This window comes from Pyxicephalus adspersus, chromosome 8, assembly GCF_032062135.1.
Source record: "Pyxicephalus adspersus chromosome 8, UCB_Pads_2.0, whole genome shotgun sequence".
NCBI lineage: Eukaryota > Metazoa > Chordata > Amphibia > Anura > Pyxicephalidae > Pyxicephalus > Pyxicephalus adspersus.
The window spans coordinates 46,908,110-46,922,289 of record NC_092865.1 but is presented as its reverse complement, the minus strand read 5'-3'; the positions used below and the strand labels follow the sequence as shown (position 1 = coordinate 46,922,289).

Below are 14,180 nucleotides of genomic sequence, written 5' to 3'. Positions count from 1 at the left end.
GGGCAGCTTGCTTGGTAACAGCATCCTCTGCCCCCCCCCCCCCCCACATATCCCCCCCTGTAAACAGCAAAGTGTTTATTGGTAATTAGTGCTGAAGGTCACAGCAGCGCAGCTCCGGTTCCAGGAAAAGAAAACGCGTGTTATGTAATGAGCTTGGCAACTCACCAGACCGGGCAGGCAAGTAGGGCAGCCGAGAACAACCCCTACTGGGTACTGCAAGGAAGAGTGCCAGGGAGTTTAGTGGCACACAAAGGAGAAGCTGGTTCGGTCAGCAATCATTCTGCATCGGGGATACAATTCATTCATTCACTTGGAGCTGCAACGTCCCAGTTTGTGCTGCCCAGGGATAGGCCAAATGGAAAAGTGCATTTCAGGGAATATTTTTTTATAAAAAAATCAACCCAAACAAGTTACTGGGGTGGTCACTAGAGTTGCAGGAAGTCCATGGGGGAGCCCAGTGGGACCGTGTGCCGAGTGAAAAAGTGAAGATTGTACTTTCTCCACTTTTGGAGAAACTACACTATTTTCCACTGAGCCATCTTTCCACAGATCCCTGGCTTTCTGTCTCCCCACTCTGACCATATACACCTACATGCTTTATTTGTTTCACATAAGAAATCCCCTAGGCTGCCTCTGACACCTTCCCCACCCACAAGACTGTATACAATACAGAAAACTATTCTGCTGTACTTATACCCTTTTCACGTGGGACATATTCTCACAAACGCCAATTAAGAAAGTAGTTTTTGAATAAAATACATTGTTTTTAATTGTTTTGTTTTATAGGTTTTATTTGCATCTCCCTGCAACTGCTTCCCGTGATGGCACGTTTGCCAATCATGGCAGCAGTTGACCGGTACCACGTCTGTAATGTTAAAATGGAAATCGCTTGCACTTCCCACTAAAGCCCATGTGACAGTTTTATGACCTTTTTAGGATGGGGAACCCTTGAAATAACTTTCAGGTCTTTAATTTCTATGTCCACAGCTCACAGTATATTAGTGTGGTGGTCAGTGGGAAGAATTCCTCTTACATTACTGGCTATTGGAAGGAATGTCACCCTTACAGATAGCCAAAAAGATCATTGGTGTCACCTAAACTGACCTGAGAGGTGCCAACTGCTCATTGCTCAAGGAACCCCCAGCAACCTCTGGAGGAACCCAGGTTGGGAAACACGATCATGTGAAAACATGGGGGCACAACTGGGAAAATGGAACAAAGTGTTGTCACCCTATATAAGGAAGCTTCTGAACAAGGACCATTATGGCAGGATAGCCAGGGACTATGGAATAAATTATAGTATAAAAGGTGTTCAGTGTTTTCTCGGAGCAGGAGATCCACTTAAAGTTTTTTTGATATTAAACCAAAACGTTAATCCTCGTCCTCACCCTGGAGTTCTCTCTGTTCCGGGGAACACAAGCTAAACTTTAACTCTGCTGCGGTCTAACACAAACACAGATTAAGACATTTGCATCCGGTTTCCCAACATCAACATCACCCAGTATGGTCACAGCCCTCAGATTGTACTTTGGGAAAAACATTCAAGTTGTGAGAAGTTGGCTGGGTTTTCTTCACAGTCCCCCCACCTCTTCTCCTCCCACCCCCCCTTCAGGGACTCCATTTAAAGGGATGTTACATGGATGGTGGTCACGAGTAAAAGCTCAGCCTAAGCTTCGCCCCGCTATTTAATACTGACGGTGGCCTAAACACCGGCCTATATTTATTCACACCTGTCCTGACATTTGAATCCTCCCCCCCCCCCATGCGTCTAAAAACAGACAGGGGGGTCACGGTGTGCTGAGCCCAGACAGATCACGCACACACGGGATTGAGATGCCACCTGTGCAATGACACAGGAACGAGAGCTTTGAGTGCCACTTTGCACGATCTGACCTCACATGATCTGCCCGCCGTCCAAGACCACAATCCACCTCCCCCTTATTTATGATCGTGGAAGCACAGGGCACATATGAGATGCATTGTATAGAGTCTATAGATATATTATGCATGAAGGAGCTGCTGGCTGGCTGTATTCACTCCCTGTCCATTTTGTTCCCCCAGACCCAAAAAATTCTCAAACCCAACAGACACAAATATTCTCACCCCTTACATCCCAAAACACAAATATTTTCATGTCCTCACCCCCTCCTTCTGCCGATTATGCCAATGAAAAGAAGGGCAGACCAAGCACCCAGGTGCTACAATTCTTTATTTGTAAACCCCGATGGCTATCTGACCAGATGTTACAATCCCCATCTACCCAAGGGTCAGTCCACTCAATGCGGACCTGCATTCCATTGACCAACACTGAGAAATATAGAAATGTTGTCAGCGGGCATTTGTACTATGATTAGTGTTGCCTTACCTCTCAGGGATTACTTGTATTCTCTCACTGTCAGGGTCAAGTTAAAGCTCAACTGAACTTTGTTTTAATTCAGCAAAAATACAACTCAGGTGCATCAAACAAAGTGTGCAAACTGTTACAATTTTCTATAGAAAGCAGTTACATGCTGCATAGCCACATCCTGTCCTCCGCCGCCATGCTTGTGTTGCTTTGTGTATAAGCAGCAGTCCCTCTGCAAAGGTCTGACATACTTCATGGTGAGTCAGACCTAAAGCTCTGTAATCAGCAATCCTCAATCTCCCTGCAGACTGGGAAGCCCAAGCACAATATAATTTTCCAAATAAAGGCGCTATCAGGATAATGAAAACTTAATACTTTGTAATACATTTTAACCTTTCACAGAAGCCAAGACAAGTTTAATATTAACCTGGCTCAGACAGCAAGGCAGGCTCTCAGCTGGACCCACCTCTTGTACGTCCTCTCTCACAGGGAGAGAATACAAGCAAATAATAAGTCACCTAGGTATTTTTTTTTCACCCATGAAGCACATTGGTTAAAAGGTCTCAGGTCTAAGTTTGCTTGTCTGTTCTGACCATTACAAGTGCTGTAGGTTTGAACGGGTAGATTAGGAACAACCCAATTGCAATGAAAAAAAGTCACCAATTTACAACAAATGCGCAGGTTTCACCCACACTGATAAAAACAAGTCCGACACATACCGACTGACTATATTTGTAAAGAGGAACTAGTGTGCAGGAAGGAGGTTAGTCAATTATAAATTCACTCGAGATTGGGGTCATCCACCGTGACTTCACACCCTCGTGCATGAACTTTCGAGATGCTAAGACTGCAAGAAACGCAACTACAAGGAGGGAGCGGAACTGGGATTTAAAGAGATTTGATCACTGAAATGCAGCCAACAAGACAACTTTTTTCTTTTGGCCAATAGACCAAGACTTTGCTTCTTGATATATTGGTTGATAAGAAGAATATTCAAAGACCGAACCCTTTCATCAATAAAGTACCATCAAGTTTAACCACTAGGGAAATCAACATATCCCAGATATAAATCTCTACGGGCATAGTTGATCCAGAGGATAGAAAAAAAAAAATCCATGGTACAATTTGTTCCAACCGGGTTTTTTTTTCTTTATAACTTTAATCACCAGTTAAATTCTGTGCTTCTAGAAATCATCCAGCTTTTTCTTAAAGCAATCTATAGTAGTTGCTGAAACTACTTCCTGAGGGAGCCGATTCCACTTTTTCACAGACCTTAAAGTGAAGAATCCCTTCCTTATCTGAGGCTTAAACTTCTTTTCCTCCAGACGCAAAGTGTGCCCTCTTGAAGAGAAGAGAGTTCTCTATCTGGACCATTTATATATTTATACAGGGTGATCATATCCCCCTTATACATCTCTTCTCAAGGGAGAATAGATTCAGTTCAGCTAATCTCTCCTCATAGCTGAGCTCCTCCATTCCTTTTATTAGTTTATTTGCCCTTCTCCGCACTCTCTCCAATTCCACAATGTCCTTTTTGGTCATTGGAATCATACTTGTGCTAAAGAGAAGCCCAGAGTCAGCTCCAAGGTCATTCTACCTAAAATGTTGTATACTAGAGACATGAACCTTTTAACCGGGCGCACCAATTGGCATTTTTCAGCTGTTTTCGGGTGGAAATTTGGGTCATGATAAAAAAAACGCCACCGACCTGCATGTTCTTTCCACCCATTTTAAAAAAAAATTCTGGGGAGAATACTGAAATGATATGTCAAGTTTTATTAGCCACAAAGTCATCACTTTTAGCCCTTCCAGGCTGATTGTTAGGTCTGCAGAGTCATCCGAGAAAGGTCAGCAGTTGAGGTGTGTATAAGGAGTGACATCTCTGTCCTTTGACTCAGAAAATAATGACTGAGAAACTCCTGAAATGACGACTGGTTTTTAATATGCTACCATATAACAAGCATGATGAAAGTGTTTTCTTTTAAACGCCATCTGTGAGATCAGAGGTGAAATATTCAGCCAATGTGAGTCACTAGTGATAGGGAGCTGCAGAAGATCTGTATGACCTGCTTACGGCACGAGGTCAGGTCTGAATCACACACACAGACAAATCAAAGGGATGGAAAGACCGAAACCGGCACTGACTGTGCACAGCATCAGTACAAGCTGTCTCATTTTATGACTTGAAGACGAATTCCTGGGAGCCTGGGAAGCTTAAAAGCTTTGGGCTGGATGGGGATTGCCTGACCCATAGAGAAAGTGCTTCCTGCAGGGTGGAGAGCAGAGATTTTGCGGTCCATAGAACTAGAACTATTCTGAAATTAGGGCAAAATATTTCACAGTGTAGAATTAGTGTGACAAATAAAAAAGCTGCAGCAGTCTTAACAGGTTTTCTTTAGAAGATGCTCACAAGAACCTCTTAGTATGCAAGCTTGTCTGGGCAGGGTCCTCTCCTCCTATGTCATTGTTTGTGTCTGTCAGTTGCTATCCTATTTAATGGACAGCGCTGTGGAACATGTTGGCACTATATACATACTGTTTATTAATACTAAGTAAGGATGCCTCCACCGATGACCTGGTATTAGAAATGGTCAATCTTGGACTGACTAATGGTCAGGGGAGGAGAAGGGGAGGTTGGAGAAGGGGGCAAGTGGAAAATACTGAAAAAATCCCCCAAAAAACTCAGTTTTCTAGACTAGATGATAGTTTCATGGTGGTTGCACCTGTTGCTTAAGCATTCTTTATTATTTGTATTTATATAGTGCTGACATATTACGCAGCATTGTACAAAGTCCATAGTCATGTCACTAGCTGTCCCTAAAAGCTCTCAATCCAATGTCCACACCATAGTCATGACCATGTCTTGACCACAGGATCAATTTGGAGGGGAAGCCAATTAACCTAACTGCATGTTTTTGGAAAGTGAGAGGGAACTAGAGTACCTGGAGGAAACCCACACAACCTGTAAACTCCATGCAGATAGCGTCCTGACTGAGATTCAAACCTGGGACCCAGCGAAAGGCCAGAGTGCTAACCTCTGAGCCACTGTGCTGCCCTACATGCTCATATGATTGCTCTGTTGGGTATAACTTGAAATAAGTCAGCAATTCTTGCTCCTATCTTTCTTTCAGGGACATTTTAAAGCACATTTCCACATTTTTCTGTAGCAGAGCAAAAAAAAAAAAATCAAACTGTATTACCTGGTTAAGTTCAATAAGGTATTTGCAGGTTTTCTGGGGTGGTATAAATAATAGGAAATGTTCAAAAATAAAAAGTCTGCATGGGAAGAATCAAAGAGGCCTGGAGGTTTTTTTTATCCCCAATTGTTTGGAATGATTCAATAATGTAGTAAAATCATAAATTACCCCAATTATCCCAATATCCCTAGAGTAGGGGTCCCAATATTGGATAATTCATATCATGCAAAAGGATTTCCGATTCTGCTCCCCCTGCCCCCTTTTCAGGACAAGATTTCCTCTCTCCCCCACTTTTCCTCCTTTCTATGCTTGAATGAGACTTTTTAAAGTCTTGGACCATGCTCGCTCTCTCTCAAGGTGCAGGCTTTACCAACAAAGAACCAAACGTGGCTAAAAGGGCCAAAGAAACTCTGGGATGATTCAACCAATATAAGGCTGTGTCTGTATATTCTACAGACGAAGGCAACAAAGTTAACCCTTTCCCAAAAAAATTACTATGGGCTGTGTTTGCACAGGAAAAGCAAATGATCAGTTTGCTGCTGCGTCTTAATTCCGAATCTACCAAAATCCAGCATTGTACTTGAAGCCAATACAAACAAGAAGCCACATGAATCTTTGCAACAAAGACATACAGAGAGCCCGGCTACATCCACAGACAATTCACAATATCACTGGATGGAAAGACCAAGCACTGACAACACAAAGACAGCCTCTTCAGAGCATTGTAAAGCCACACAACTCTGTAGCCTCCAAGAAGAGGAAAAAAGGGAAGGAAATGAAGTCAGGGGGTTACAGAAATGACAGACAGGTCAAAACCTCAGCATTTTCCACAGCGTCAATGGCTACAAGCTGCAAAAGAGGAAAAAGCATTGCATTAGGTGTCTACCCTAAAACCCAGAACTCATGATCTTACTACAAAGAAAATGTCTGCAGCCTGCAACTTTGCAGAGTTGCAAAAAGGGCATTGTGAGCATTGAAAAGTCTTTAAATGGTAGCTGCTTTTAACTTGCATGCCACAGAAGTAGACCTAATTTGCAGAGTTGTATTCTGGAAACTTTAGGATGTAAACTTTCACCTATAAACATTTCCATGTAACTTTCCTCACTGAAAGTGTTGTCACCATTGATAACAATTCAGCTCCAGGAAAATCATGCAGGGAGGTTTGACACATGAAAGCAGCCTACCATCTAGTGGCAGCTTTTGGAAGTGCAATCAGGTCAACCCCCTTTAAAGCCAGGTAGTAAATTCATTGCTGGGACCCAAAAGTGCCAGTTGGCTGCTGCCTTGGATTTGCAGCATCCCAGGGACTAAATGGGAATAGGTCAACTAACAGGCTATATTATAAAATAATCAGTCGCAGGTTGCGATGGGCTTAACCACTTATTTTACCTGACCATGTCTATCACCATCACAACAGGAGTTATATGAGCCATAACCAAAATGGAAAAGTTGCATTTCTTCCAAGGGTATAACAATAGAAGGATTCTGCTGCACTACACGGACAACCCAAACACAGAATCAACAGAATGTATGCAAATCCTTTAAATTAGCTCAATGCAGACTTTTTGAACCTAATGGACTAAAATTTATGACAAACCAAACATGGCCAATGGTTTGCTGGACAGTAAATGGCAGATACCTTGTCACCGAACCCTCTGTCTTTTGCCATCATCTCTCTCAGCGTCTGCAGGACTTTAATACACAGCTTCTCCTCATTCTCCTCCAGAAGTTGCTTTGTATGTCGTATCAATCTAGAAAGAAAAAGAATGACATTAAATATTACAATCAGATGGACAATTTTGGGACCCATGTTCTCTGAATCTCCGGTAAGGTTCTTTTAGCGTGTAACAGATGCCAACCCAATATTTTAATTTATTGGTTTTAAAGAGATCAGTCACTTTTTAGTGATCCATACATACAGGGCATGGACCCCAATGCCTGAAGGAAAGCAGAAGGAACTACGCTACGAGTCTGGAAGCTTTGGAACTGCTCCAATAGCAAGACATCTTACTGTGGGCACTCATGTCAATGCAAACCGACAATCCTATTCTAAAGTATTCTTTAAAAATATGTGAAAATAATAAATATTTCGGAAAATTGCACATGAAACATATGCTCACCAGGTTTTGAGGAACCCTTAAGGATTCATAAATGGCTAAAGAGTTGTCTCCGAGAAGGTATTAACCTGATTTCCTTATCTGGAATCTAAAACTTCAACTTCTTACCCAAGACCAAATTTTTTTTCACTTTACTTTGGCCTAACAAACCCTGGCAAAAATCCACGGTCATGGGGTTAACCAAAAAAAGGCACGGTATTAAAACATAGGTTCTCTCGGTTAAATAACTCCATACACAAAACTTGAATACAATCTGTTCACTGTGGATTCCACTGCATCACCAGATGGATAAATTACCGATTATGGGATTAGCTTCCTCGGACCCACTTTGGCACCCACCCTTTTCCTGCTCCTGGTCTCAGCTTACCCCTAACCTTTATACCCCATCACTTGCTGTGGCTCCTACCACCAGATCAATAGAGCTACATTCTGCAGCCGCTATACAGTAGTGGAGCAGCTTTTTACTGGTAAAGTACATTTATGAAGTGCTCTTTGAGCGGTCTTATGTGTGTGGTTCTTGTAATGTGTACCTATAAAACCTACAATAAACTACTACAATGGGCCAATAGGGAGGGCAGAGGAACCCCCAAAGATAAAGGAGCAACACCATCTTTCAGATTTAGGATCCTGGATTCATTCTGTGTTTACTGGTAAATTACAACTGGTTTTATCTTTATCTGGCTCTGGAGTGTTTTAGTTTATTTTGTTTTACAGAATGCAATTTTTTTGTATATAGTATTATGGTTTTTAGATAGAAGTTGGTTGGCTTGACCCAGAGTAAACAGCTCCTTGCTGACCTTACTATTACTCACTTGCAGATAAACTGCCCGCTCTCACATTTTTTTCGGGCATCCGTGTTCTCTGGAAACAGAAGTTCTGGCCGATGTAAAACATCCACAAGGACTGAAAGTTCTGCTTGGACCAGAGGACGCAGCCGATCTTCCAGTGATGACACAATGTCCTGTACAGAATGAGCAGATACAGAATCACAAATTGATTGCTGACTATATTGTAATTAAAGAAAATTATACGAGTCTTGATCAAGTTCTTCCATGATAAGATGTTAACCTTACATTTTTATTAACAATTTAACTAAATAAAATGAACATTTAATACAGGGCACTACAATGCATTATGGGTTTGGGTTGATGTGCTTTCAGACTATAAAAGCAAAATGCAGTAAATTATTTTTACTATACACAGCATCCTCTGATAGGAGAAGGATTTCTAGAACAGTTTGGAAGCTGTCGGAGGTCACGGCTCTGTGCAGGACACTTGAGTTCCTTCACACCAAACTGGTGACACCATGTCTTTATGGAGCTGGCTTTGTGCACAGGGCAGTCATGAGGGAACAGAAAAGGGTCTTGACCGATTTGACCACAAAGCTAAAAAAGCACAATTCTTTAAAATGTCTTCATATGCTGTAGTATTACAATGACTTTTCTCTGGGAACACCTAGACTTTACAACTGGGAGGGATCCTCATACTTGTAGTCATGTCTTGTAGTTGCCATGGTCAGGTGTCCACAAACAGACATATTGTGTATATCTTAAGGTCCCCAGGAACCTTGCAAAAAAAGTAACCTCCTTAAAGTCAGCTTTGCCCATTACCTGTAGTCGCTCAATAATATTGCGATAGTCCCTTGAAGCCGTCAGAACAGAATCTCGCCGGGCTGCATTTCTGGCTGACATGCGCCAACTCATGGCCGTCTTCTGTACGATGTTATGGCTTTTTAGAAACAAATTGTTCACCTGGCTATCTAAATCGACAGGGATGGCTATGGCACGGCTCTTCGCTGCAAAATGAAGAAAACATTCAGCGGCTTTACAAAGCACAGATGGATGTTCACCATCTATAAGTTGGTGCATTTATAAATAATCTGCAATGCTTGATACAGTTCAGAGTTCAGTGTAAATCCACCAAAAAGAGGTTTTGTACATTTGGCAGCCAATATTTACTAATTGCCCCTCAAGGTAGGGAGTGGTCATCCAGTGACCCATTTACTTACCCACATCAGACAGAACTCGAATACAACTCTCCACTGAGGCCTTTTGGGAAGGAAGGAGCCAGCTGCAGTGATAGACTCGAAATACAGCTTGTAAGAGCTGCACAAACACAGGCTGCCGGGTCTGAGGACATGAAGATAAATAAATTACGAAGCATGAATAATACAAGGCACATCTCTACAACTATGTATACATTTATATGAATTTGTAATCTTGTCTATGGTCAATGTGGAAAAGATTCATCAACTTGCAAATCTATAGACAATGGAAATTAATTTGCAACAATGATAACAATAGCAATGTAACAATGATAACCCATCACATAACACCACTTCACACAATTATAGGTCTAAATATTTTTTTTAATTTTTACATTGGCTAAAAAGATCTTTCTGAATTACCATACATTTCAGTGCCAGCCTAACCATTAAAGTAATTGCACTGGCATGGCCTATATATCAGTATATCCCAAACAAAAGCAAGCAATTCGCAAAAACAAGCAAATGCAATTAAATAGGTGATTAGTTCACCTGCAGCGTGGTGCTCTGATCAGAGAACGGAGAGCTGAAGAAAGTGTTTATGATGCTCATCACAGTTTCCGTCACGTAGCGCTCCAGGATCAAGTCTGCGTGTTTCCGGTCACTCGTGCTGTTACACACCTGAAACATGAACAAGTCACTCCGTTATTTCTATATTATTTGAATAATTGAGAAATCTCTTAATAGAGTCCTCCCCATCTCACCCTGCAGATGTCCACCAGGAAATTCTCAAACAGCTTCCACATGTGATTACTGGTATAAATTTCCTTCATTTCTACTTCTGTATCAACGTAGCAATGATTGAGGAAGTTTATGTATGCGATCTTCACCTGGAGGGGCCACATTAAAGAGTTTCAAATAGGGTTTCCATACATTCTAAGTTAAATTTGACTCCTTATCAATAAAAACACATACACCTTAAATCCCATAATAAATATATAACTTAAATACAGCTGTAAAAAAATATTGGTTTGTCTTCAGAGATCCTCCATTAACAGTAAGACATCAACTAGGAGAGGGGGGCCCTAGTAGCCAAATCAGACTCTGTTGTGTGCACAGGTGCAAACAAGAAACATTCTGATAGAAGGAGTGATCACCATGTGCTACTGCACCTTGACTGTCCAATCAGAAGGCTGGGGTCATGTCGTGAGGCTAACTTTACTACCCCCTTCAAAAACAAGGTTCAAGCACTGTCATGATCCTAGCTGAACAGAATTACAGATCCTTTGTCAGATACAACCATTCAGAGGTTAGCACTCTTGGCCTTTGCAGCGCTAGGTCCCAGGTTCGCATCTCGGTCAGGGCACTATCTGCATGGAGTTTACGTGTTTTCGTGGCTTTCCTCCCAAATTCCAAAAGCTTTTTTGAGTGACAGCTAGTGACATGACTATGGACTTTGTAAAGCGTTACGTAAAATGTTGGTGCTATATAAATACAGTGTAATAATATTAATTGTGTATGTAGCTGTTTGTCTGGAAACTTAACTCAAGTTCTAACTTAGGCAAATCCATTGTTAAATGTTCATGTTTCAATTCAATAATAATTCCCACTTCACCTTTTAAAATAAATAACCATTCATGACCTAGCATTTCCTTTGTCTTCCCACAGTCATCAGACTGCAGCATTGTAACTAAGTCCTGAGGTCACATGATTGGAGGCTGCACCTGAGACCAGACATTTGACTATATGGTGACAAAGAAAATGCCCCAAAAATCAGATGAAGAGGTTGTCGAGGGAAATCCTGTCATCTCTTAGAGAGGTAATACAGACCTAGAAGCATTGTGACAATACTATATGATGCCAAGTGCCCCAAGAAAATACTGAAAATGATTTTCTCTCAACACCTAAGGACGGCAACTGCAATTGTAATAAAAATATACTAGAACTCCAACATTTGTCCAGAATTGTGTTTTGAATCTCACCTCGGGGATGCAGTCCTCATGTGTCACCACACGTACAATATCATCCAGCGGAAGCAATGAGTTGCACTTTATCTCTGTGTAGACATTTTTCCCCTCCGTGCACACGGCCAACAGTTCCACCAGGTGGATGTGATACATCAGGGGGCTGTTCTCATCCATACGCTCCCTCTCCGAACGCATCATCTGTACCAGAGTCTGAAAGGACGCCCGGTCGTTGTAGAAGACGAGGACATCCTCTCCAGAGTTCACTAGCTGCAGGGGAAACAAGGATGATGCATCAGATGTGCACACAAAACAGTGACAGGGTTTTACCAATCTTGGTTTACCAGTCTTTTATCTATAAAAGCAAAGTACAATACTGTTGTAATGTTACCTGGAGATTCTTCCTTTGCATATATTTACAGGGACTTTTTTTTCTCATCTCATATATACAACAAAATTTCAAAATCATGCCAGCAAACTTTATTAACTAATAAAACTATATTCTGTACATGTAGAGGGATAATAGGAGTGACTATTTATTAACTACTACCGACAGGTTTGATCCCTCTTGTCTTCTGTTGGCTGTCCTTCCCTTGTTGTCCTGATTTTATTAGGTAAAGGTTTGGTTTCCAGCCCATAAGAAAATTGTGGAAAAACAAATATTTGGAATTGTAAGTGTACACCTTGTATGAATGTTGGTATTTTGTGAAAGATGGGTTAGAATAACCCATAGATGGGTTAAAATAAACTTTTATTTGTTGTAATAATATACATTGATAGGTCTCTTAGCTGTCCTCAAAAAGGAGACTATTATAACACTTTATGAGAGTGTATATCATGTGAATGTAAAATGATTTATGCTACTGTTAATTGTATGTGACAATATATATCACTGTGGCTTTTAAGAATATGGTTTGATTAGTTGAAGTTTCCTGGCATAATTTTAAAATTGTGTTGTATACATAGGATGCCTAAAAAGTCCCTATAAATATAGGCAAAGGACGTTATTCTGTTTAGAAATTGGATGTGGCATCTATATTAGATGATATGGCCAAAGAGAAAGGTAATATAAATATTCTGTAGATCTACCTGGAGATCCTGCCAGTACAGCAGCACTTCTTGCTTGAAGCTGGCAATGCCAAGTTACTGGCTCACAATTGGCATTATCAACCTGCCATGTGAGCTCCTTCCCACAGCCATTGAGATGCCTAAAAAGGCAGCCCAAGTCAACTAGCGCAGGCTGACAACACAGCTACCAACTATGAGGTTGTGACTTAGCACTGTCAGAGTGCAACAAAGGCAACTCTTAGGCTTGGTGTTTCCAAGAGTCACATAAAAAATGTTTTGTATTATTTTGGAATTCCATGGACTTATAAAGCTTTAGAGGTACTTTCATTTTCTTAATCATTATCTCTATGTAGAATTCAGATTTTGGTGCAAATATAAACAAAAGGGCTACCCTATATTTAGAAAAAATTAGTGATGTGGTACAAGAAAGCTTCTCCAAATCTCCCTGAGAATTTCTCCCTGGCATTTCCACCACTGACACAGCAATAGGTTTACTGCAGCCTTAAATGCACATTCAATACATGTAGCATTGTGTATCCGATAATTTGTGAAAGTCTATTTGTCTTCTATCTTACCTCTGCCATGACAATGTCCTGACACTTTTTGATGAATCTGCCCTCGGCCTTCACGATTGTCTGTAAGAACTTTATGTATTGCACGCTGCGACCGTGAGTCTCAATACAATGAGCGAAGTGCTGAACGACGCGCTCGTTTATTTCACTGCACAGCTGGAAATTGTCCTTGAAGATATGTTGCATTGTGACTGCTTCCAGAATCTACAAGAGACAATTATATACAATGGGAAAAGTAAAAAAAATGCATATTCTGCCTGACTTTACAGTTATGAATTAAATAATTTGGGGGTATTAGGTAGCAGTGAATTCCTGGATGTTGAAGAGCCTCGTAAGAGAATATATTACCTTTATAAACCATTTATCTTGTGTGTATGGAAAACTAAAAATACAATGAACAAAAGTATGCATTCTAAAAACTAAGCATACTTTTATCACATCTATATGGTTGACCGGGGTGATACTTGAAACAGAACTCCAGCCCCTCCCACTTTCTTCTTACATGTTGTTACATTGGATCATTGTCATCATCATAACTTGATCAAAGAGCTTTCCCTATCTTTGAATGCTATTGGCTGCTATTTCTTGGATGCTCATGGACACATCTTTGTACTATGGTGCTATTAACTCAGCAGGAAATTTCAACAATCTGTATAATACATTGGAAAATCCTGGTACTCACCCCAGGGGTCAGGAAGAGGTTGATGTGTTTGTGGAGCAGAGCCTGGTTCTGCTGGTTTCCGGCGCAGAAGTTTTGCAAGAACTCATGAGCGATTCTCATGATCTCCTGCATCCTGGTGTCCTCTGACTGGAGAAACCAAAAGGGGAAAAAAAAAATTAATGTCAAAGGTAACACAATTTACTGTGCATAGAGAACAGCAGGTTCACTTTTCTACCCCCTTTCCTCCAGTGAAGATAAAGAGCAACACTCCTA

General features: G+C 41.1%; 1 protein-coding gene across 9 annotated transcripts in view; it reads right to left on the bottom strand.

The window, feature by feature from the left end:
• Nucleotides 1-14,180, bottom strand: part of ITPR1 (inositol 1,4,5-trisphosphate receptor type 1) — a 114,614-nt gene that overhangs the window by 36,777 nt on the left and 63,657 nt on the right. For 6 of the 9 annotated variants that reach the window (XM_072420445.1, XM_072420444.1, XM_072420447.1 and 3 more), the window contains 10 exons: nt 13,929-14,054; nt 13,250-13,450; nt 11,625-11,876; nt 10,407-10,532; nt 10,195-10,323; nt 9,667-9,787; nt 9,269-9,453; nt 8,471-8,619; nt 7,181-7,292; nt 6,358-6,390 (listed from right to left, as the gene is read on the bottom strand). In XM_072420445.1, the coding sequence (XP_072276546.1) occupies nt 6,358-6,390; nt 7,181-7,292; nt 8,471-8,619; nt 9,269-9,453; nt 9,667-9,787; nt 10,195-10,323; nt 10,407-10,532; nt 11,625-11,876; nt 13,250-13,450; nt 13,929-14,054 (1,434 nt within the window). The remainder of the gene's footprint in view (nt 1-6,357; nt 6,391-7,180; nt 7,293-8,470; nt 8,620-9,268; nt 9,454-9,666; nt 9,788-10,194; nt 10,324-10,406; nt 10,533-11,624; nt 11,877-13,249; nt 13,451-13,928; nt 14,055-14,180) is intronic. The other 3 variants (XM_072420448.1, XM_072420452.1, XM_072420453.1) reach the window with 1 other exon arrangement.